The 23,765-nt window shown below is 44.8% G+C and overlaps 1 protein-coding gene across 1 annotated transcript in view; it reads right to left on the bottom strand.

Moving 5' to 3' along the window:
- The window catches only part of LOC147463541 (uncharacterized), a 68,598-nt gene that overhangs the window by 9,913 nt on the left and 34,920 nt on the right, over positions 1–23,765 (bottom strand). Inside the window, exons 3-5 of the mRNA XM_086489562.1 lie at positions 2,507–2,591; positions 2,017–2,243; positions 1,532–1,637 (exon numbers count right to left, since the gene is read on the bottom strand). Coding sequence (XP_086345688.1) covers positions 1,532–1,637; positions 2,017–2,243; positions 2,507–2,591 — 418 coding nt within the window. The remainder of the gene's footprint in view (positions 1–1,531; positions 1,638–2,016; positions 2,244–2,506; positions 2,592–23,765) is intronic.

The following is a 23,765-nucleotide window of genomic DNA, read 5'->3' as shown; positions in this document are numbered from 1 at the left end:
TAGTCCTCCATCTGAGTATGCGACATGTTCTGCAGAGGATTCCGACGATGCCGATTATTTGGCAGAGGAAGAATCAGAAAACTTGGTGCTGATCGTACAGGTTTTACTTCTACTACTACAACCTTGCAGTGCCTCATTCTAAAGACGCACTCAACAGATGCCTGTTTGAGTGATTTTTCATCTGCACCTACCAAAGCCATCTCTGCAGGACATTTACTCTCTTCCACAACTGTTACACTCAGGGGTGCAAGAACTCACACAGGCGGATCTAACTAAAGAAGTTTCTTGTTTGAAGATGTGTGCATTGATGCTGATGTTCCCTTAGTCAATAACTGGGCTTTCACTATGGATGCTTTGGGTACAGCCTTAGGAATCCAGAGCTTCCCAAAGCTTTGGCAGACACAAAAACCTATTCCAATTTGTCGCAAAATGCCCCGGCTAGTGCTTGCCAGAAGTTATTGAAGCACTCACATGCATCTTACAGTTGCAACCAACATATTTATCTATTGATGCAGTATTATTTCCTTCTGAGGGCCTCCACCCAGGTCATCATACCTACATCGTCTGCATTTTCTGATGCATTCTTTTGCCTGTGTCACAGCCTTCCCTACCCTTTTCACCAACTAGTCTGTAAGTCTCTACACAAAAAGGTGAAAAGATTTTGGTCATAAAGGAAAGCTAAGGCAGAGACATTCAATTGCTTTGCAACGGTGGTTAGAAACTACGTCTTTGAGATGCTCCAATCACAAGATGATGCTACTGTGCAGGGCCAATCAAAGCAGAAGGTTGGTCCCACGCTTGATGAAGGTAAAGGGAAGAATAAGCGAGCCAGGGTCCTCAAAGACTCCGCAGCACACCTACCTGCCTTACCTTTATGAGAGCCATGCACCTGTCACTTCCCACCCATCACTATCCACAGCCTGAAACCGGCCCATAGGGCGGTAGATTTTAGCTTTCACCTGAATCTTTACTTGATAAACTTTACTTGACACAGAGAAACTTCACGAATAAACCTGTGACTGGAATTAACACTTCAAACAAAGCATGGCTTGGCATCTAGAGTGCTTCCAGGCAGGCAGCGACACCCTGCAGGCCCCAAAGACTGGAGCGCGAGTTGGAGAAACCAATTCTGATGCAAGAACGACTTCCTATCAGGCTGCGTTTTGATATATCAAGGGAGAATTTTTGTGAGTATGACCATGCATATCTTGGGCATTGAGAGAAATTCTAAGCATTCAAATAGATGAACAAAGTATGGAAAATATCCCCTTGAGATGGGAGCTATGCTTGAATTAGCCATACTAAGTGGCATGCTATTGTAATGTGGATTTACATTTTACCAACATTGACATGGTGCAAACACAATGAATCACTTTCTCGCCATTGAATTACGTTGAAACTAAATGATACAAACGTTCTTTTTTTTAAAACAGTGCATGTGAATTGTGAAAAGCCAAACATACTAGACAGGCTTAGTACACTGAATATATAATAAAAGTCTGGAGACATTAAACAAAATTGAAGAGAGTACCTTTGTGGTAAGAGGCCAAATAAGAAATATCACTGCTCGTCCACATAATTTGCTCATCAACATCTTCTAAAACATGCAGACTCCCATCTTTTTCATATTGTAGAGCCTAGAAAAACTTGCTATCAGTTAAAAAACTACTTGCACTCTCTAAACAAGAGAATGTTAAATAAACACAGTCAACATACAACAGCAATGACTTCTCAAACTTAAACATATTCATACCCAACAGTCTTCTATGTAGAAATACATACCAACATTGAAAAACAAGCCTAGACAGACTACAGCTTTAGCATCACATTCGCTATGAACAGTATACACAAAACAAACCACCAGTAACAAGCACAATCTTTTACAAAAATGAATGGCTTTGAATTGATTGCATAGGAGCACAAAAATGAATGTGCCGTCATAAATGCATGGCACTCCACATACAGACAGGCCTGGGTACTGAAAATGCAAGAACACAAAAGAAATGTACTTCTTACTTGAAGAGGATGCTGCAACACAAGATGTGACAAACTGGAAAGGCTTTGTGAAAATTTTGGTTGGGTCAATTTGTTGCAGTTCAGATTTGGTAGCTTGTTTGCATAGGAGCTGCTCACTGTGTTACTCAGTAATGTATTTTCTATGGGTGCTTGTTGAAAAAATAATCCAGCAGGAATAGGCCATAGGGATGCCACTGCATGAGGCAATGGGATAATTGTCATTTCACCTGCATAAAATCCAGTGTTAGAAGAATCTCTAAATTTGCTCTTATGATTGAAATAATGACCACATTCCACCCACCAAAACAATATATATGCCATAACTTGGACCAGTAAACAGAACCCAAACCAACTCATCACTTTACCATTTCAAGACATTTGTTCCTGAATGCTTAAGCCCCAATTATTTGAAACCAGATATAACTTCATCTACTCAAAGCTGATTTGAAACAAGTGAAAATCATGAACAAGTTAGTGAATGATAAGCTACCTGCTGGTGTAAATATCGCCAAAGAGTCTGAATAAAGGATACACAAATGGGGCTCCACGATTGAAGGAAACCGGCACCATACAGCCTGCAAAGTTTGTTGTAGGATTTTTAACATAGAAAACGAGATTAAGTGTATGCTCAATGCATAAGCTACATCATGTGCAAAAGGAAAAGAGTGGCCCAAAACTTTGAAAATGCTAGTGCAGCCGACTACTTGTCCAACCTTGATCAATTTCAAGAGACGGGTGTCGGTAAAACAAAAATTATACATGCAAAGCAATATGTGTATACTTAACCTCCCCTCGAAGGACGTAATGATAGTCTGGCCCTGCATACTCAATTGTAATTGATTGCAGTATTTGAAAAATGGAACTGTATTCAGACAAATATGTAAGGTGCAACAGAATGAATGTTGTTTTTTTCTCAAGATTAGTGATCTTTATTGCTCAAGGTTCCTTTTAGTTCTTAGGGAAAGAGAGAGCTTTTCCGTCTGTAGAGTGTTGTGGTCACGAACAAAGTGAGTGGATATTGTGCGTGCAAGTGAATGAGACTGAGAGAAGGAGAGAGAAGAGATACGACACCGAGAGGTTGTATAACCCTCCTCCGAAGGCCCCACTCTCGTCGGCGAGAGTGGTCTACTTTGATTGCACAAAGGTGTACAATGCGAATGCAATGGACTGATGCAATGGGACTATGCCGATGACGACGACGGTGATGACGACGACGACTTTGTGGCTGAAACTGTGATCTTCTATGGGCTGAATTCGGTGGTTGTTTCGAGGCTGAAAATGACTGTTTTTCTTGCTATTTTAATGGCTGAAAATGACTGTTTTGATCGGGGTTCCTGCTGAAGGTGAAAACGCTAAACTGAAAGGCTTCTTTGGCTGCGTTTTTAGAGAGGTTTGCACCTGCTGAAAACGCTGTATAGGCTGAGGTATAACTGCTGAAAAACGCTGGGCAGCAAGCACTAAAAAACGCTGGTCTGATGAGGAATCCTAGCGTTAGTAAAATGCTGCAGGCTGTGACAAAAACGCCATGGCATGCTGATGCTGCAATCTCAAAACGCTGGCCTTTTAGGGCTGCTGGAAGGGAGACAAGCGCCAGAGAGAGGTGTTGTCGGCGATGGCTGAATCTGTGAAGAAAACGCCAGAGATGGGAGATGGATGGCGAGGGATCTTGATGCTGAGGGGGGTACTGCTAAGAAGTTGCCTGTTGAGCGGGAAGCTCCTGCTGCCTCTTCTGCCAGAAAGTGCTAACTTGGGTTTGCTTATATATTAACTTAGTAAAATTTCCCTACCTACTTTTGTTGGAAAGTCACTTAAAAATAATAAATGAAAATAACCAATAAATAGGAAAATAGGCTAAATGCACTGGAAAATTCCCCTAACTGATGCTTACGGATTCTGATGGGAATTCCGATGATCATGTTGTGTGCAACCGGAGGATATGCATCTATGCTAAGTGACTGGGCATGCACGGTCTACGAATAGACTCACAAAAGTGCCAAATCACTGCTAATCTAGACTTGACTGAACTGATTGAACCCTGTTGTGGTGTAGCTTGTCCACGGACACATAGGGTTGGGATGTGTCCCGTGACAAAATAAGACCACATTCTTGACACCCAAACACAATGGAGCTAGCTAGCTCCCTTTCTTCTACAACCAAAACATACACACACCAAGTATACACACCAAAATGGTGGATCTCAAACTCCTATGTAAAAATACATATATTTCATGGGAAAATCCCTTAGAGATATATAAAGGTAATGATACAATCAATGGTGATAGCTAGGAAAACTCTGGCTGTGTGACACTTGATAAAGCTGCCCAGTGAACTTATGCACCGAAGCAATGTTAAGAGCTCATGACCACCATTCCACACACTTGCAAAATTGGGATATCATCATATTCACAAAGTCTTGACAAGATTCATAAACACCGAGGAGTTTCCAACATTTTCTACATCCACTTTATAAGAACTGTGTTGGGTATACATTTTCCTATGGCTTAGCATCTTTCTGAACCTAACCTTGGAGCTATCTTATATATATATATACCTAGATGAATCCAGGATAAGCCCAGATTCACCCTTGAAGGAAAGTGCAAGGTATAGACCCATGGTAGTCACCCACAAGACGATATAACCATCAGCTCCATCATGCATAGTATTGACTAAATACCACGACATGCCCACTAACGTCGTCAGTGCCCAATAGTGGGTGTAGAACTAGGTACTAACATATGCTCCCCAACACAGCACACACCACACGCACACACACATGAGCATACATCAACACAAAGTTCAGCGTACTGAGTTTCTGTCACGACTCCGGAGATCAAGGGCAGACTCAGCCATAATGAAGCCTAGCACTAAAAGAAGCATGAAATCGAAAAAAATAGCACAAATGAGGTAGTTGATAGAGCATACGCACCACAAAAGATAGAAAGAATTAGCACAATATCAACTGGTCGTAACTCGGACGAAAACTTCACAATGTGAAGTCTGCATGTCCGCTATACGACTAAAAAATATACCTAGATGAATCCAGGATAAGCCCAGATTCACCCTTGAAGGAAAGTGCAAGGTATAGACCCATGGTAGTCACCCACAAGACGATATAACCATCAGCTCCATCATGCATAGTATTGACTAAATACCACGACATCCCCACTATCTTGTCTATTGGTATGTACTCCACCATGTGCAGTTGGAGCCTATGTGGCACCTAGTCGTATGATATCCATGTGTTGTCTATGTGGCTTGTTTAGTTGTACAAACTTGTAAAAGTGTCCCTTCTTTTGTGGGTCAAGCAATGCAAGTGGGAGGCCTTGTGTCATGCATTATGTCTGATGTAACCCCTAGACGCCAGATCTCTCCTATATAAGAAGCATTCTTGTACACTCAATAATCTAATGCATTTAACAAGTCGTATCGGAGCTAGAGAAGCATTCTTGTACACTCAATAATCTAACGCATTTAACAAGTCGTATCGGAGCTAGAAGAAGATGAATACCTCTCAGTCCGAAAGCCTCTGATCGCTCGCTGTTCGCTGCCCGCCATCACCATCGCTCAGCCCCCCCCCCCCCCCCCCCCCCCCCCCCCCTCTCTTCGCGCAACCTCTCCCTGCCCTCGCCCGCTGCCTGCTGCACGCTGCAACTGAGCGCTGCTGGCTGCCCGCTGCCCCTCGTGCGCGCCTCATCCTCCCCTTCCCCCACCCTTTCCCCTCTATGCGTGCCCCTTCCCCCGCTCCATTCGCCCCACCCTATCCCCCCTCCCTCCGAGTAACGCCCTCGGCTCGCACGCAGGCTGTTATCTTCAGCTTCCTGGTGAGCGCCTCGTCGCCAACGCCCTCCTCAATTCAGCAGCGGACACAGAATGGCGGCTTCTGCTCCACTTCAAAGGGACTCCACAAAAGTCCCCCTCGCCCGACACCACGGAGCCGAGACTTCGACTTGCTCTTTCGCCAGAAGAGCAAGTGAGCTTGATGGCCGAAGTGGAGCGCTTGCAAGCCACTTTGGTTATCTATAAGATCATGGACACTCGGCCCAATCGGGGCGAGGTTCTGGATTTACTACAGACCCGTCTTCTCTTTGATGTGCACAAGATCACCGATGTCCAGATCCTCGGGAGAGGGTACTACAAGGTAGAGTTCGAGTCTGTAGATATGACGGCCAAGGTGATTTAGATGAGCCCACTCGGCATCCGAGCAGCTCGAGCTTACTTCTGTTGATGGCATCATGGTTTTGACCCTACTACAGATGTGCTTGAGGAGGAGGCAGACTTGCAGATTTCGGTCTCTTTTCCAGGCCTAAGGCGAGAGTACCTCCCTCTTCTCCCAAGGATTGGTTCCATGTTTGGGACAGTTCTGGAGTCTCCGCGCACTGTAGCTTCAGTTGTGGCCAAGGCCGCAGGTTTACCTACTGTGCAGGTTCTTGTTCAAGACACGCACTCCCTCCCCAAGGTGGTACTGCTGCCTCGGGCGAGTGGGGGATGGATCAGACAGAGTGTGGAGTTGTAACAAACTGCTGACGTGTCAAAGCCTAAAGAATGGAGGCAACTTACAGATGATGTGGTTGCCCGAGAGCAAAAACCCTAACCCTAATTTCTGCCAAAAACCCTAACTGTTGAAACCCTAATTCTGGAAACTCTAACCCTAATTCTAGAAACCCTAAGAAGAACAAGCAACAGAAGAAGAAGTCCTACCAACTTATGGGGACCCTGTCCGATGGGCCCCAAGTGACATAAAGGCATTAAAAATAAAGCAGAACACACTCAAAAGACTTTGCACATCAAAATATGATGATGTGGCACCTGTACGGACGTCCCGGAATTCGAGGCGGATTTTTAGGGAAATCCCGAAATTTTAGGAAAGTGATTTTTTGGGGTCGCGCAAATTGCAAAGCAGGTGCTCCTCGGCTGTTGTACTTTGTGAATCGACAGGAATATAAAGAAATACCGAAAGGGGCGCCAAGGTTTGGGGCCAATACTCTCTGGGGTGGAATTCCGCCACTCCGTGTCGCGTGTCGTCTCTCTCTTTCAGTTCAGTTGTTATTGAAGTGCTAAAAGTTTGTTCAGTCTGTTCTTTTCTATTGGCACGTGGTGCCCGCTTTGTGACAGTGGTATCAGAGCATCACGCGTGTGCTTTTCTGAAAGCATACCGGTCCTACAAAAGAGCAGACAGAGCTATTGGAATTGAATTATATTTGAGGTATCAACCACTACCACCCTTACTTCATCGCACATCGGGCACGCTCTCATCTTCACCGCTCATGTCTTACACGGCATAAGCCAATTAAGATCCCTTGCAAGAGAAGGCTCCAGATTTGTTTCAAGTCACTATTTTTCTCAGAAGCAGTGCCATGCAGATGTTGATGTCTACAGCTACCAAGCAGCATACTCCAAGTACTTGGCAAGCTTTCAATAAAATTTTTGCCCGAAGTTATATGGTTTCTGACATCTTCCTTCGGAGTGCAACTTCTGGCAGAGTGGGGTATCCTGAAATGCTTGCCATGGAAACCCTAGCAGATTATAACTTGAAGTTTCTCGACATCTCCCAATAGATGTCTCTTCACGAGCAGATGACCTTGGAGGTTTAGTGTGATTACTATCTCTTGGGACTACTATAACCGGCCCGTACAACGTAGAGGGCGGTACTATTTCAATTACCTGTTAACTTTACACAAAGCATTGAGAAGGGAAGAGAACACAGTTGCGTCTAGCGACTAGAATGTCATTGCGCACACGAGACCGACACCCTGTAGGCCCCAAAGATTGGCGCCCCTTTCGGTATTTCTTTATTCAAATTAAGGTAGACGATCCGACCACTTAGCACAAGCTTTCACAAAGCTGTCCAAACCTGGCGAGGGCTGAAAACGCAGGTTTTCGACCGGATTTCGACAACATAACGGCGCAAAAACCCCTGTAGGTCAAAAACACCTGTCTAGGACGGATTCCCTCGATATCTGGAAGCTTTCTGGTGAGCTGTCACAGAAATTCAGCGGGCTGTAATTCTCTGTTTTTCACTGCCGGGAGCCCAAAAGCCTGTACACGCATCCCAAGGCTCTCACGAGGCTCCCCCGATGTTCCCTTGCAGTTTAGGTGCGAAACCCTAAACCTGCAAAAAAACACAGCAGGCTGTAATTCCCTGTTTCGGATCGTTTTTAGCGGAGCGAACACGCCTACGCGTGTCCCAAGGGCTCCCGCACGCAATGGGACAGTTCCCCTATGAATTGGACGAGTTTTCACGCGAGAAAACTCTCCAAACTCGCAATCTTTCGTATTGGAACTGTGCGTACCTGTGGGGGATTAGCAATTAGCTAATCCAGTTCCTGTTCAGAAGGCTCTTGCCTTGGAAAACGAGCATAAACCCCCAGAACTGTACATAGGTCAAATGAGAAGCCCACTAGTGGGGCATAACATACTGTACGTAGGGGAGAAAGAGAGCAGTATGTAGCGTGCGGGCCATCACTCCCGTCACCATACTGTGCATAGACGGCAAGGTAAGCATTCCATAGCTTCTGTACCTACTACAATCGACCTGAGGCTGAAAATGGCGCCCCCTTTGTTGATATGCAGCTCGTTTTTGCCTCCCAGAGTGGCAGAATCGCTCACAGGCTGACACGTCGCCCAGTTTTCGAGTTTGGGCTTTCCCTGCTAAAAATATCTCAACTGGTGCGTCAGTTGACTTGGCAACAGAGCAATAAAATGTTCCCCTTGTCATTCCAGAGCTAATGACGCGAACACATTTTCCGGTCAAAAATAGCAGTTCCCTAAAGTTTAGGAGATGCTTCCATGGCGTCCCTATCGGTCTCCTGACCATCATTGAAGACTACCATTTGACCAACATCTACAATGTGGGTTAATTTACTGGCCCCTTTCAACTTATAAAGTTGCAGTGACTTGATGAGTGGCCCAAATTCTAGTTTGGCGCACACGAGCTTCCATACTCATCAAAATTCAGTGCTAATTGTCCCGGGCAGTCCCTGTCTGACCGACCTAGATCCCCGATGTGAGAAACCCATTTGGCTGCAGCTGTTTCACACTGGCCATGCAATGTCCACTTACACCTTTTCAAGGGTTCCGGGACAAACAAGTAAAAAAATAAAATAAATATATCTAATACTTATTTACGGAAGGCAACAGGAAAAATACACCTCCTGGTGACACACCCCACCCTTGAAATACTGCAAACGACCTCACTTGCATGCCAATAATACATGCGGATATCTCCTGATATCACATATATTCTATGATGGGAATCCAAGATATACATGCTTCCGGAAATGTAGCGTTGGACGATTAAACAATCCCACCAACCTGGCTACGAAACATATATCAAGCATAGAAGTCTTCTAGTGTACTCTTGAGCACAAACTTCTCTAGCTAAATTCTGTATGGAAAGAGTAGATACAATTGCTTAACTACTCTCTTGAGCATCATGAACCATGCTCTTGCCTTGCTCCAAAAAGGTTGCATCAAGTCACTGTGGGTTCCATTTGAAAGGCTTCAAGATACAATTGCAATAGCTGAGGTGAATCAAGCAATTCAGACTATTCCATCCATTTGGCATCTAATGATGGATAGTTCTTGAACTTCACCAAATAGCGTCTTGCAACTTTTCCTCTAACCTTTCTTTCTTTATGTGCCAATATCTGTTCAGGAACAAGGATTTCATCCAATTCTTCCACTTCGGGTTGTTCCTCATCAAGCATATTCTCTGGCACATCACCAACAAAGGGCCTTAGAAGGCTGACATGAAAAGCATTATGTATTTTCCAGCCTTCTGGTAGCTTTAACCTGTAAGCTACATCGTTGATCTTTTCTGAAATCTGAAAAGGACCATAATATCGCATACTGAGCTTAGGAAACAAGCGTTCCTTGCCTTTCCTTTTCCTTAACCTGGCCTTTTCAAAGCGCAAAAGTACCCAATCACCAAGTGAAAATACAAATTCACGACGGTGACGATCAGTAGCTTTCTTTTGCTTAGCCTGAGTCTTCTCAAGAGCAATCTTTATCTTCCTGTATGTTTCATCCATATCTTGCACATACTTGTCTGCCTCAAATATCTTGTCCTTAGTCTGCAAAATGGGTGGGACTTTCTTTCCTCCTTCCACTATCTCAAATGGTGCCTTACTTGTTGATGTATGCACAGTGTTATTGTAAGCATATTCAACCAATGGAAGATGGGGTTCCCAAGTTGCCTTGTGCTTTGAGACATAACATTTGAGTAGGTCCAAGACAGTAGAATTTGCCTCTTCTGACTGTCCATCAGTTTGCGGATGAAACGAAGAAGAGAACTTGAGCGTAGTGCCCATGTTCTCAAACAATGCCTTCCAGAAAAGACTCGTCATACGTGGATCCCTGTCACTGACAATTGACTGAGGCATCCCATGATATTTAAAGATATTGCTCATGAATATCTTGACCATGTGTCCTGGCTTTATCTTCTTCCTAACTGGAATGAAATGGGCCTGCTTACTGAACCTACAAATGATAGTCCAAATCCCATCATTTCCTGTTTGCGTCCTTGGAAGATCAAAGATAAAGTCCATTGCTATACTTTCCCATGGCCTATCAAGGATCAGCAATGGCTGCAACAATCCCGGTTGCTTTTGTCTGTCAAATTTGACTTTTTGGCATACTAAGCATGATCTTACAAATGTGTCAACATCTTGACGCAAAGCTGGCCAATAGAAGAATGCCTCAACCCCTTTCACTGTCGCATCAATTCCACGATGCCCAGCATAAGGTGGAGCATGACTTCCCATCAAAATCTTTGGCCGTAACTGTTTAGTAACGCATAACTTTCCATGCATCATGAGAAAGTCATTCTTAAGCATATAGTGCTCATGATGTTGCCCATCAACAAGCTGGTCATAGATCCTTGCAAAATCTGAATCTTCAGCATATTGTGTCTTCATTTCGTCTAGTTCACAATGATACGGAATTGACACTGCTGAAATTTGGGGCTTTCGTGACAACGCATCAGCCACCACGTTCTTTTTCCCTTGCACATGCACAATCTGAAAATGGAACAATGACAAGATGTTTGCCCATCGCATGTGCTTCTCAGACAACTTCGTCTGTGTAAGAAAATATCGCAAGGTTTGATGATCCGTTTGGACAACAAAATCAGCCCCTAGCAAATAGTGTTTCCAACTAGTGAGAGCATGAATTACTGCCAGCAATTCTTTCTCATAGACTTGCAAGTTCCTTTCAGTCTTCAAAAGAATTCTGCTCTCATATGCGACTACTCGGCCATTATGCATTAGAACTGCACCAAGACTATGGCCACACGCATCACATTGAACCACAAAAGGTTTAGAAAGATTTGGCAAAATAATTACCGGATCTGAAGTCAGCTTCTCTTTCAAGTGTTTGAACGCTAAAATTTCCTTGGCTGTCCACTTGAAAGTAACTCCTTTTCCTTGCAGTGCATGGAGTGGAGAAGCAATCTCAGCAAAATTTCAGATGAACCTCCTGTAATAGGAACATAAGTCTAGAAAGCTTCGAATGTCATGTACGGACTTCAAGTCTGGCCATGACCTAATTGCTTCCACTTTAGCGGGATCCATGCATACCCCATCCTTTGAAACAATGTGCCCAAGGAAGTGTATCTCTTGCAAAAAGAACTCACTTTTCTTCGCATTGATGAGTAGCCTATTCTTGCGTAGCTCATTGAAAACTGCGGTCAAGTGATCCCTATGCTCCTCTTAAGACTTTGAGTAGACAATCATGTCATCAAAGAAGGTACCCACGAAGTTTCTATGTGGTCTAAAAATTCTGTCCATCATTCTATTAAATGTGGCAGGAGCATTTGTGAGACCAAATGACATGACAAGAAACTCATAGAGACCAAATGTTGTCCTGAACGTAGTCTTATGGACATCTTCTGGTCTAATGCGTATCTGATGATACCCGCTCTTTAGGTCTATTCTTGTAAACAATGACGCTCCCTCAAGCCGATCAAGAATGTCATCTATCCTCGGTATTGAGAACCTGTTCTTGATAGTATTCTTATTCAAGGCGCGATAGTCAATGCACATGCGCCATGAACCATCCTTCTTCTGCACTAAGAGTACAGGCGAACAAAAAGGGGATGAATTGGGCTGAATCAGCCCCTTCTCTAAAAGCTCGTTGACCTGACCCATAATCTCTTTCTGCTGGGCTGGACTAACCTTGTATGGTGGTCTATTCGGTGGACTAGAACCTCGCACAAGATCTATAGTATGATCCTCAGGTCTCTCAGGAGGTAACTCCCCTGGCAAAGAGTCCGAAAAACAATCACTGAAACCACTCAAAAAAGTTGACCTGTCTTTATCTAAGGTAGACAAATTAGATACAACTTGAGGTACTTGTTTTGCAAAGATCAAGTACGCAGAAAGATGATTCTTTATTACAGATGAAATAGCATAAGCAGAAACAACTGGAACAGACTCGCCTTTCAGCTTTACATCAAGGGCATGAGTCTTTCCTCTATGTACAAGGGTAATCTTTTTGTTGTAAGTATCCACCATAGCATGCAACCTGTAACACCATGGGATACCCAATAACACATCACAGCCCTCAAGCGGCATAATATGAAATTCTTCCGCATCCACATAGCTCTGAATGTGCAGACGAAGCTTTCCCAGAATGGGAGTAACAGGCTCTGAATGTCCTGGGCATGCCAAACCTGCTTCGCCTGTCATACCCATCTCCTCTGCACGAATGCCCAACTTTGATGCCAATTCTAGTGATATGAAATTTGCACGGGCTCCTGGATCAAAGAAAACCAGCACTGTCTGGTCTCTAACTTTGCCCCAAGCTCTGCACAGCTCCGTGGCATCTGTGTTTGGCTGATCTCCAACCAAATTTGGAACAAGTCCTGCACTCGGCTTTGGCTTCTTCCCTTTATGGTCTGACTTGTCATCCTTATCCTGTGACTTCTTCTGTGGGCACTCATTTGCAAAGTGTCCTTCCTGTTCACAAATGTAGCATTTCTTGGCCTCCCTAAGAGCTTTCCTTTCTTGAAAAGTTTTGCCAGAAAAATGCCTTTTTTGTCCTTGTCCTCGTTCCGAAGAAGATTTAGACTGCTTCTTGGACGTATCAGCTTCTTCAGTGGAAGGCTTCTTTGCAGGAGATTCAGAAGGCTTTGCTGCAACATTGCCCTTGGCTGAAAACTGTTTGCCCTGGGCCCCTTTCTTGTGGCTATTAAATCCATCGGAATCTCCCTTCGACAAATTGTTGGCCACTCTTGCATTCTCTATCACTTGAAACATATTCATGACAGTAGTCTTTGTGCAGTAGTCCCTGATTTTCTTGGGCAATCCGCAACAGTACTTCTCAATTTGTTCTAACAAAGGCACAAACCTGTAAGAGGTGACTGACAACACTGCGGTCCAAAACTGTTTATTGTACTCTTCCAAATTCGCACACTGTTTAGCATTCAACTCGTGCCATTCTGTCATCACATCCACTTCAAAAGTGTTTGTCAACCATGCAGGCGCAAAAAGTTGTTTGAATTGGACCCACGTTGTTGGGGCTTGACCCTGGTTCAACAATGCGGTCCACCATTGGAGCGCATTCCCTTTCAAGAAAGTGGCAGCCTTGCGTATCTTTGAAGATTCCGTGAAGTTTCCTCCAGCATAAGCTGCATCGAACTGTTGTATGAAGCTCAAAGCCTTTAATTGGTCCTCAGTTCCTCTGAAACTTTCAAACTTCACTCCCTGCCCACCTTCCTTGTAATCTTTAGGCTGACTCAAAGGAGCCACATTATCATAAACAGGTGCCTGTAGCAGTGGTGCTCCATGAGTGTTCATTCCAGCACTTGCATCAACTTTCAGTTCCTCTGAAAGTTTCAAACTTCACTCCCTGCCCACCTTCCTTGTAATCTTTAGGCTGACTCAAAGGAGCCACATTATCATAAACACGTGCCTGTAGCAGTGGTGCTCCATGAGTGTTCATTCCAGCACTTGCATCAACTGTTTTCCCTGTCATATCTGCATTTTGTACGTATGGCTGCGAAAAACCAGCCATACCAAATTGTGTTCCAAGCACTCGAAACTGGCCATAGGCACCCTGAAAACCTGGTTGGACACCCATATTCGCGTACATAGGGTTACCCATGCCTGTTTGCATTGTCCCGAACACATTCCCTGGCATATAACCTGTGGAAGGTCCAGCCATAGCTTGAAACACTGAACCACCTCCAAAATAACCAGGATAAGTATTAGGTAATGGAAGGGTCCGAAGCATAGCCTGTTCATTGCTCCCTTGACCATTCACAAACGGTTCCTGTCCAGCTAAAGCAAGTTGCTTTGGATCATTGGTCACCGCTAGTTGCTCAACCACATGGGCTTTCCCTCGAGCATCATGAGTCCTCTGCGCATTGGAAATCTCCTTTTCCTGCAACGGCTCAGTCATATCCTGTGTAGGAGGCTGAAACCCTATGTTGGAGCCTGTAAGAATTCCTGCATCCTTGGGTTGATAGCCAACTTCTGAAACATGTCCATGCAACAACGCAATGGAGTTCTAAACAACCTGTCCTCTTCTTGAAGAGTTGAAGGAATTTTCTCTGTGCCATGTGAGGAAGATCCCTCTTCACGTACTTGGTCTCTCTTCTCTGCCATATCGACAAGCTCTGTGTTGCTTTCACCCACAACAATCCACCCTGCACTTTTTGAAGAAAAAGTGACTATCCCGTCGATGGAACCATATAACCGGCCCGTACAACGTAGAGGGCGGTACTATTTCAATTACCTGTTAACTTTACACAGAGCACTAAGAAGGGAAGAGAACACAGTTGCATCCAGCGACTAGAATGTCACTGCGCACACGAGACCGACACCCTGCAGGCCCCAAAGACTGGCACCCCTTTCGGTATTTCTTTATTCAAATTAAGGTAGACGATCCGACCACTTAGCACAAGCTTTCACAAAGCTGTCCAAACCTGGCGAGGGCTGAAAACGCAGGTTTTCGACCGGATTTCGACAACATAACGGCGCAAAAACCCCTGTAGGTCAAAAACACCTGTCTAGGACGGATTCCCTCGATATCTGGAAGCTTTCTGGTGAGCTGTCACAGAAATTCAGAGGGCTGTAATTCTCTGTTTTTCACTGCCGGGAGCCCAAAAGCCTGTACACGCATCCCAAGGCTCTCACGAGGCTCCCCCGATGTTCCCTTGCAGTTTAGGTGCGAAACCCTAAACCTGCAAAAAAACACAGCAGGCTGTAATTCCCTGTTTCGGATCGTTTTTAGCGGAGCGAACACACCTACGCGTGTCCCAAGGGCTCCCGCACGCAATGGGACAGTTCCCCTATGAATTGGACGAGTTTTCACGCGAGAAAACTCTCCAAACTCGCAATCTTTCGTATTGGAACTGTGCGTACCTGTGGGGGATTAGCAATTAGCTAATCCAGTTCCTGTTCAGAAGGCTCTTGCCTTGGAAAACGAGCATAAACCCCCAGAACTGTACATAGGTCAAATGAGAAGCCCACTAGTGGGGCATAACATACTGTACGTAGGGGAGAAAGAGAGCAGTATGTAGCGTGCGGGCCATCACTCCCGTCACCATACTGTGCATAGACGGCAAGGTAAGCATTCCATAGCTTCTGTACCTACTACAATCGACCTGAGGCTGAAAATGGCGCCCCCTTTGTTGATATGCAGCTCGTTTTTGCCTCCCAGAGTGGCAGAATCGCTCACAGGCTGACACGTCGCCCAGTTTTCGAGTTTGGGCTTTCCCTGCTAAAAATATCTCAACTGGTGCGTCAGTTGACTTGGCAACAGAGCAATAAAATGTTCCCCTTGTCATTCCAGAGCTAATGACGCGAACACATTTTCCGGTCAAAAATAGCAGTTCCCTAAAGTTTAGGAGATGCTTCCATGGCGTCCCTATCGGTCTCCTGACCATCATTGAAGACTACCATTTGACCAACATCTACAATGTGGGTTAATTTACTGGCCCCTTTCAACTTATAAAGTTGCAGTGACTTGACGAGTGGCCCAAATTCCAGTTTGGCGCACACGAGCTTCCATACTCATCAGAATTCAGTGCTAACTGGCCCGGGCAGTCCCTGTCTGACCGACCTAGATCCCTGATGTGAGAAACCCATTTGGCTGCAGCCGTTTCACACTAGCCATGCAATGTCCACTTGCACCTTTTCAAGGGTTCCGGGACAAACAAGTAAAAAAATAAAATAAATATATCTAATACTTATTTACGGAAGGCAACAGGAAAAATACAGCTCCTGGTAACAACTACCATCACCGCCAAAGAAACGCTATCTGTCCAAGAGCTGATGGACCATGCCATGCTGGGCTACGACCTCGTGGAAGGAACCTAATCCTAATTTTTGGTGCAGGTGTCAAGATGGAAAGTCAGTCGAATTTTCGAGCTCGAGTAATGTCGAGATTGCTTTTTAAGTTTGAGTTTTGTTTGATCTTGTTTGGTGATCCTGTTTGGAATTTGTTTGAAATGGATGGTATCTATTTTGAACCTGTTTTGGTGCCGATTTGAATGGTTTGACTCTGGTTTGATACTGGTTTCAATGATTGGTGATTTTACTCCCGGGTGGAGAAGTGGGAAATGATGTTTGAGAATGCATGTTCATACTATAACAGACTTGGACACTCCAACTCAAGAATCAACCGCGACAGCACCAAATAACCACTTCAAAACAATTCACATATCACAATAGATTTGCACTGGCTCGGCGGAGTTCCGTGCCTAGAGATATTGGCCCCAAAGACTGGCGCCCCTTTCGGTATTTCTTTTTATATTAATCAATCATCAAAGTACAAGAGAGCGGTTAGGGTTTCACTCTCAGACTCTGCATCCAGATGCCCTGAGAAGTGAGGCCCTCACCACTAATTTAAAGGTTACAAGGGATGCCCAAAAGCAGAGCCCCAAAAGCTTTTAAAATCAAAAGCATCAGTTCTCTCTCTCTCTAAAGCAAAATTCGCGTCGCTCATCATTTTCCAAAAATAAAAAAATAAAAATAAAAATAAAATAATCCGCCTCCGCGATTTCCGGAATTTAGGGTTTCTGGCAAAAACTAGGGTTTGAAGGAATTTTAGGGTTTCTGTTGTCCGCCACGTCATCACTTTGTGACATACCCCCCTCTTGAAAGCATTGTAATCGACCGCGATTACGCCTGCAAAACCGACAAAAGCCATAAACCGTCTTAGCAGACACTGACTGTTAGTACCTACGTACTAGGAACACACATCTAGCACATGTACAAAATCGACAGTCACATCACACGACATCACCAGACATCACAGGACATCACATGACATTCAACATTCATTCGGATCTTAGCCATGATTTATCGGCAATGTAGCTAGCAATCACATCTAGGTCCAATCGGGACCTCAACGATGTCCGATTGACTAACCCCTATTGCAACCATGTCTATACGAGATCAATCAGACCAAAATGCTGCAGTCATTTCGTCTATCAGTTCCTGCACTCACAAGAAGTCAAGAACAAATCAGTATCATAATCAGGAATTCCATTTCATAAAGTCATCCAGCAGAATACTGTCAGCTCTCAGTATCCCTGAAGCTCAAAGAGACATCAGTGACTTTAGTATCAAAATCGAGGCATCTGTTGACAAAGGAGCGGAGTAACTCCCCTCTTGTGCATCCCACTGCACCAGATCTTTGGCCAAGCTGAGTTTCTGGGTTCCGTTTGGAGTAGACTATGCTAAACCAAAACATCGAGGTAAAGTTTCACAATCCGAGGAGTATCTGCTAGGTCCTCCTCCTCCATCCACTTCGCATCAAATGCAGGAAAGTTCTTGAACTAAACCAAGAACCGCCTTCGGACTTTACCTTTCTTCGTATCATTATGTGCCAAAATCTGTTCAGGAACAAGGATCTCCTCATTTTCTTCCACTGCGGGTTGCTCATCAGGCTCCCCATCATCAGGCACATCACCCTTAACAGTTTCAAGAGACTCACATGCAATGCATTGTGAATCCTCCAAGTATCTGGCAGTTTCAATCGGAAGGAGACATCATTTATCTTTTCAGTAATCTGGAAAGGTCCGTAGTATCACATACTCAGCTTTGGAAAAAGCCTCTCCTTTCCCTGTTTCTTTCTTAGGCGTGCCTTCTCAAAAGTAAGAGCACCCAATCATCCTCCTTCAGTTTCCAGTCGCGACGATGGCGATCCGCTGCCTTTTTCTGTCGTTCTTGAGACTCCTGCAAAGTCTCGCGAACCTTGGCAAGAGCCGTATCCAAATCTCGCGAATATTCATCCGCTTCAAATTTCTAATCTTTCGTGCTCAGGAAGGATGGAACCTTCGCAGCAGTTTCAACAATCTCTCATGGCGTCTTCCCCGTCCGAAGAGTGTATCGTGTTATTGTAGGCAAATTCCACCAAAGGTAAGTTCTTTTCCCATTGAGTCTTCTGATGCGAGATACAAGACTTCAATAAATCTAAAATCACTGAATTGGCAATCTCAGATTGCCCGTCAGTCTGCAAGTGGAACGATGACGAGAACTGCAACCGCGTGCCAATGTTCTCCCAAATTGCCTTCCAAAACAAACTCATAAATCTGGGGTCTCTGTCGAAGACAATCGTCTCAGGCGTGCCATGTAATCGGAAAATCATCGTGATCATTCTGTATTCTCGGGAGATCAAAAAAAATGAAATCCATTTCAATATTTTCCCAGGGGCGGGTGGGTATGGGTAAAGGCTGTAACAATCCCTGTGCCTTATGCCTGTCAAACTTGACCTTCTGGCATACCAAGCAACTGCGCACAAACTCTTCCACATCCTTCTTCAATCTCCGCCAAAAGAAATCTCTCTCTACCCCTTTCATGGTGGTAGCAATGCCGCGGTGACCCGTAAAAGGTGGACAGTGGCAATCACTCATAACCTTTTCCCTCAACGGCTGTGTAACTCACAACATAGTCTTTTTCATCAAGTAGCCTTCCCGAAGGGAGTATCCCACTACTGTCTCCCCATCTCGTATCCGTGTGAAAATATCTGCAAAATCTGTATCTGTGGCACACTGATCGACCATATCCTCGAAGCTCCTATGATGTATCGCGGAAATAGCCAGAACCAACGGTTTCCGAGACAAAGCATCTGCCACCATATTCTTCTGTCCCTGCACATGGACAATCTGGAAGTGGAACTGTGACAAGATGTTCGCCCACCGCATCTGCTTTTCCGAAAGCTGCTTCTATGACAAGAAGTAGCGCCAACTCTGATGGTCTGTAAAGACAATAAAATCCGCTCCGAGTAGGTAATGCCGCCACTGAGTAAGAGCGTGGATAACCGCCAAAAGCTCTTTCCCATAGATCTGTGCTGTCATCTCCGACCTAGAGAACAAATGGCTCTCGTAAGCTATGACATGGCCTTCTTGCATCAAGACCGCACCCAGACTACGACCACAAGCATCACAAAATACTTCAAATGACTTCTGCAAGTCCGACAAAGTCAAATCTGGTCCTGTAGTGAATTTCTCTTTCAATGTCCGAAAGGCAGTCACCTCTGTGGGTCCCCACGAAAAAGGTACTCCTTTCTGTGTCAAGGTATGCAAAGGGAAAGCAACCTCTGCAAACTTTCGTATGAACCGCCTGTAGTACGAACACAGTCCCAAGAAGCTTCTAACTTCATGGACATTTCTCAAATCGGGCCAATCACGGATAGTCTCTATCTTGGCCGGGTTCATTTGCACTCCTACTGTTGACACAATGTGTCCCAAAAAGTGTATCTCTGGTAGGAAAAATTCACTTTTCTTAGCATTAATCACTAATGTGTGATCTCGTAATGCCTGAAAGACTTGAAGCAAATGATCTCTATGTTCTGCCTCATTCTTCGAGAAAACAATGATGTCGTCAAAGAAAGTGCCAACAAATAGCCTGTACTCTCGAAAAATCCTATCCATCATCCGGTTAAATGTCACAGGAGCATTGGTTAAGCCAAAAGGCATCACCAAAAACTCAAATAACCCAAAAGTCGTCCGAAAAGCTGTCTTGTAGTCATCTCCTGGCGCTATCCTGATCTGTTGATATCCGCTCTTCAAGTCAATCCTGCTAGAGCACGAGGATCCCTGTTACCTGTCGAGTATATCATCGATCCTAGGAATCGGAAATCTGTTCTTGATGGTGATTTCGTTGAGAGTGCTATAATCGATGCACATTCTCCAAGATCCGTCTTTCTTCAAAACCAACAACACTGGAGAGCAATACGGTGAAGTACTAGGCTGGACAAGACCCTTTTCCAAGAGGTCTTTCACTGAGTTCATAATCTTTTCATTCTGTACTCGGCTCACACGATAAGGTGGCCGATTCGGTGGCGTGCTTCCAGATTTCAGATCAATGGTATGATCTTCAAGCCCTCTCAAAAGCAATCGGCATGAGCGTGGAGAAAAAAAAAATCTTGGCATTTTTTTCTTCAGGTCAAAACATTTTCAACTTTTATCCATCGTTCAGTTCTCCCAAAAGAATGAGTAAGAAAACTAAAGTTCTTCAAGTACAATCTCTAAGCCCTTCATTTATCAAAGTCGCTTTCTCGGCCCGGTAGTCAACCACAGCGTAGTTCTTGTGGTACCAAGGGATCCCGAGTAGAACGTCACTCGCGTGCCCTGAACACCCCTGTCATTGCAAACGAAGTTTGCCAATGCTCAGTGTAATGGCAACATCCCATCCGGGTGCCAGTCGAACTACCTCCGCCTGTGGCGTCAGTCTGTCGAGCGTAGTTCCAAATCGAGCCGCCAATTCCAAGTGAAAAGAAGTTGGCCTTGGCTCCTTCAAAAGAGCTTCTTGATCCTTCACTTTGCCCCAAAAGCGGCAAAGTTTGTACTTTCATTCATTAGACTCGGTGCAGGTCCCACGCCATGTGGTACCAGTTCTGCTTTTCTATCTACCTTTTCTGCCACATTCCTCAGCTGCTCTCGAACTCTCAGACCTGTCGTCGTCTTTATCATTCTGTTCTTTCTGTGCCTTATCAGGGCACTTCGCGGAGATATGTCCATGTTCCCCGCATCCAAAGCACTTCCCCTCTCTGATGAAGCGAGCTCTCTCCTCATGAGTAAGCTTGGGTCATGCATCCTTTTTTTTTCTCTGGGTTGCTCTTTTTCATTCTACTTTCATTCCCAGAAGTCTGTTCGGCTCGTTGTGTCATGGCCTCATCTGTGGGGTAGGTCAGACTGCCAGAGTGAATTGCAAAGCCCCGCTTCGCATGACTCATCAACTCCTGAATAGAAGCTGACTTCTGTTCCAAGCAGTGGTCTCGGATCTCTGTAGGTAGACCCAAGGTAAACCGCTCAATCTGTTCTCTGAACGAGATCTTCTTGAATGAAGAGGCGGGTAGAAAAGAGCTCCAGAATCTTTCACAATAAGAATTCACTGTATCGCTCTTGGTCATCCGGAGATGGTTCCAAGCAGCTCGTATATCTCGCTCAAACTCTTGAGTCAACCAAGAAGAAATAAAAAGTCTCTTGAATTTCAGCCATGTAACTGGCACAGTCTTGCTTAATAGAAGCGTGGACCACCAAGTACGAGCATTCCCCTTAAAGTAAGAGGCAGCTCTCCGAATCTTGGAGTGCTCTGAATAGCGTCCTCCCGCGAAAGCGATGTCAAACTGTTGTATAAAAGACAAAGCCTTCGAAGCATCTGAGTATCCTGAAAAAGTACCAAACTTGATCGAGTGGCCACCTTCCTTAAACTCTCGGACTTTCTTGCTTTTTCCAAAGCGTTGCTTCTTGCTTCGCTTTTTACCTTTTCTGTCTTCTTCGCTCGAATCCGAGGAGCTAGAAGAACTGTCAGAAGAAGAAGAAGAAGAACTGGGTAGGTCTTCAAACTTGACGCCCTTCTTCAATTTCTTTGCCTTGTCAAATGTCGACGGACGACCCAAATATCCCGGGAAGTCAGTGCCTTTCTTCTGCTTTTTGCCGTGCTTTTTGTCCTTCTTTTGCACGTCGAAAAGCTGAGCAATCCGTGCATCAACCACGTTCTCTAGTTCCTTCTCCGTATATTTCTTGGAGGCAGAAGGTTTCTTGAGAGCGGGTTTCGGGAGTGGTGTTGTGGTTCTCTGCCACTCCATCTGTACCTCTTCCAAAAGAGGTCTGGTTCATATATTTTGCCATCTTCGGATCCTTGGCAAAATTGAGCATCATCTTTGTTGCATCGCCGATCAACTGGCGACGCTCTATCTCTCGCCGCTCCGCCTAAGTAGGCCAAGGCGGGCCATACTCTCTGCCTGAATCTTCGTTGTGATCCCAGCCCGCATCTCCAGATGCAGAGGGAGTCGACTGATCATTGCCTGAAGCCATAGGTGCCGCGGAAAAAAATTCGGGGATCGGATTTCCCGTAGAAGAGAAATCGGCCGTGCTCTGATACCACTGTAACAGACTTGGACACTCCAAGTCAAGAATCAACCGCGACAGCACCAAATAACCACTTCAAAACAATTCACATATCACAATAGATTTGCACTGGCTCGGCGAAGTTCCGTGCCTAGAGATATTGGCCCCAAAGACTGGCGCCCCTTTCGGTATTTCTTTTTATATTAATCAATCATCAAAGTACAAGAGAGCGGTTAGGGTTTCACTCTCAGACTCTGCATCCAGATGCCCTGAGAAGTGAGGCCCTCACCACTAATTTAAAGGTTACAAGGGATGCCCAAAAGCAAAGCCCCAAAAGCTTTTAAAATCAAAAGCATCAGTTCTCTCTCTCTCTAAAGCAAAATTCGCGTCGCTCATCATTTTCCAAAAAAAATAAATAAATAAATATTCCGCCTCCGCGATTTCCGGAATTTAGGGTTTTTGGCAAAAATTAGGGTTTGCAAGAATTTTAGGGTTTCTGGCAAAAATTAGGGTTTCTGTTGTCCGCCACGTCATCACTTTGTGACACATACTCATGGCCCGGACCCTTGTGGTTATTTGCGGAGGTAGTATTGAATGATTGAAAAGTGTTGTTTTTACTCATGGCCCGGACCCTTGTGGTTATTTACGGGGGGAGTATTGTTGTTGTTACTCATGGCCCGCACCTGGATGGTTATGCGGGAGGAGTATTAAGAAGTCTGAGCAATGGTTACTCTCAGCACCTCCAAACGACGTAGGCTACGGTCCGGGGGGCGTTTGGTTGTAAAAGGCCTCTATATCTCATGGCCCGGACCTTTTTAGGTTATTTGCGGGAGGAGTGATGAGGGAGTCGTTGAACAACTCATGGCCCGGACCTGGATGGTTATTTGCAGGGGGAGTGTTCATCGGCGGCTTTATGTTTCTATGTCTTGTAACATACATATGTGAGCATTTATGTTGCATTGTGATGTGCCAACTACTGAATATTCCTAATTGGATGAGATTGCCTGGGTATGTAATTTTAGTGCATCAAGACACCCGTGGAAGATCAGTACGGTCTAGGTGTGATGGTTAATTTTACTACGCCGGAATATCAAGAGTTCCGATCTAGACGAAAGGAGAAGCTAACTCCTTGATCAAAACAGCCGATAGGAGCAGCTAACTCCTTGATCAAAAGAGCAGAAAGGAGAAGCTAACTCCTTAATAAAAAGAGCAAACTGATTGTCCCTCTGAATATCCCTCGGAATGACCTCGGAAATTTTTGAGCTAACTTGAGTTGTTTTGCAGATATGCTGTAATTGCGGACAATTACTCTCTTTCAAGAAGGGGAGATGTAACAAACTGCTGACGTGTCAAAGCCTAAAGAATGGAGGCAACTTACAGATGATGTGGCTGCCCGAGAGCAAAAACCCTAACTGTTGAAACCCTAATTCTGGAAACCCTAACCCTA

The sequence above is a fragment of the Adiantum capillus-veneris genome, chromosome 2 (genome assembly GCF_014529385.1).
Source record: "Adiantum capillus-veneris isolate H3 chromosome 2, ASM1452938v2, whole genome shotgun sequence".
In the NCBI taxonomy this organism is placed as follows: Eukaryota; Viridiplantae; Streptophyta; class Polypodiopsida; order Polypodiales; family Pteridaceae; genus Adiantum; species Adiantum capillus-veneris.
The sequence above is the reverse complement of the archived record's forward strand: the minus strand, read 5'-3'. Positions and strand labels throughout refer to the sequence as shown.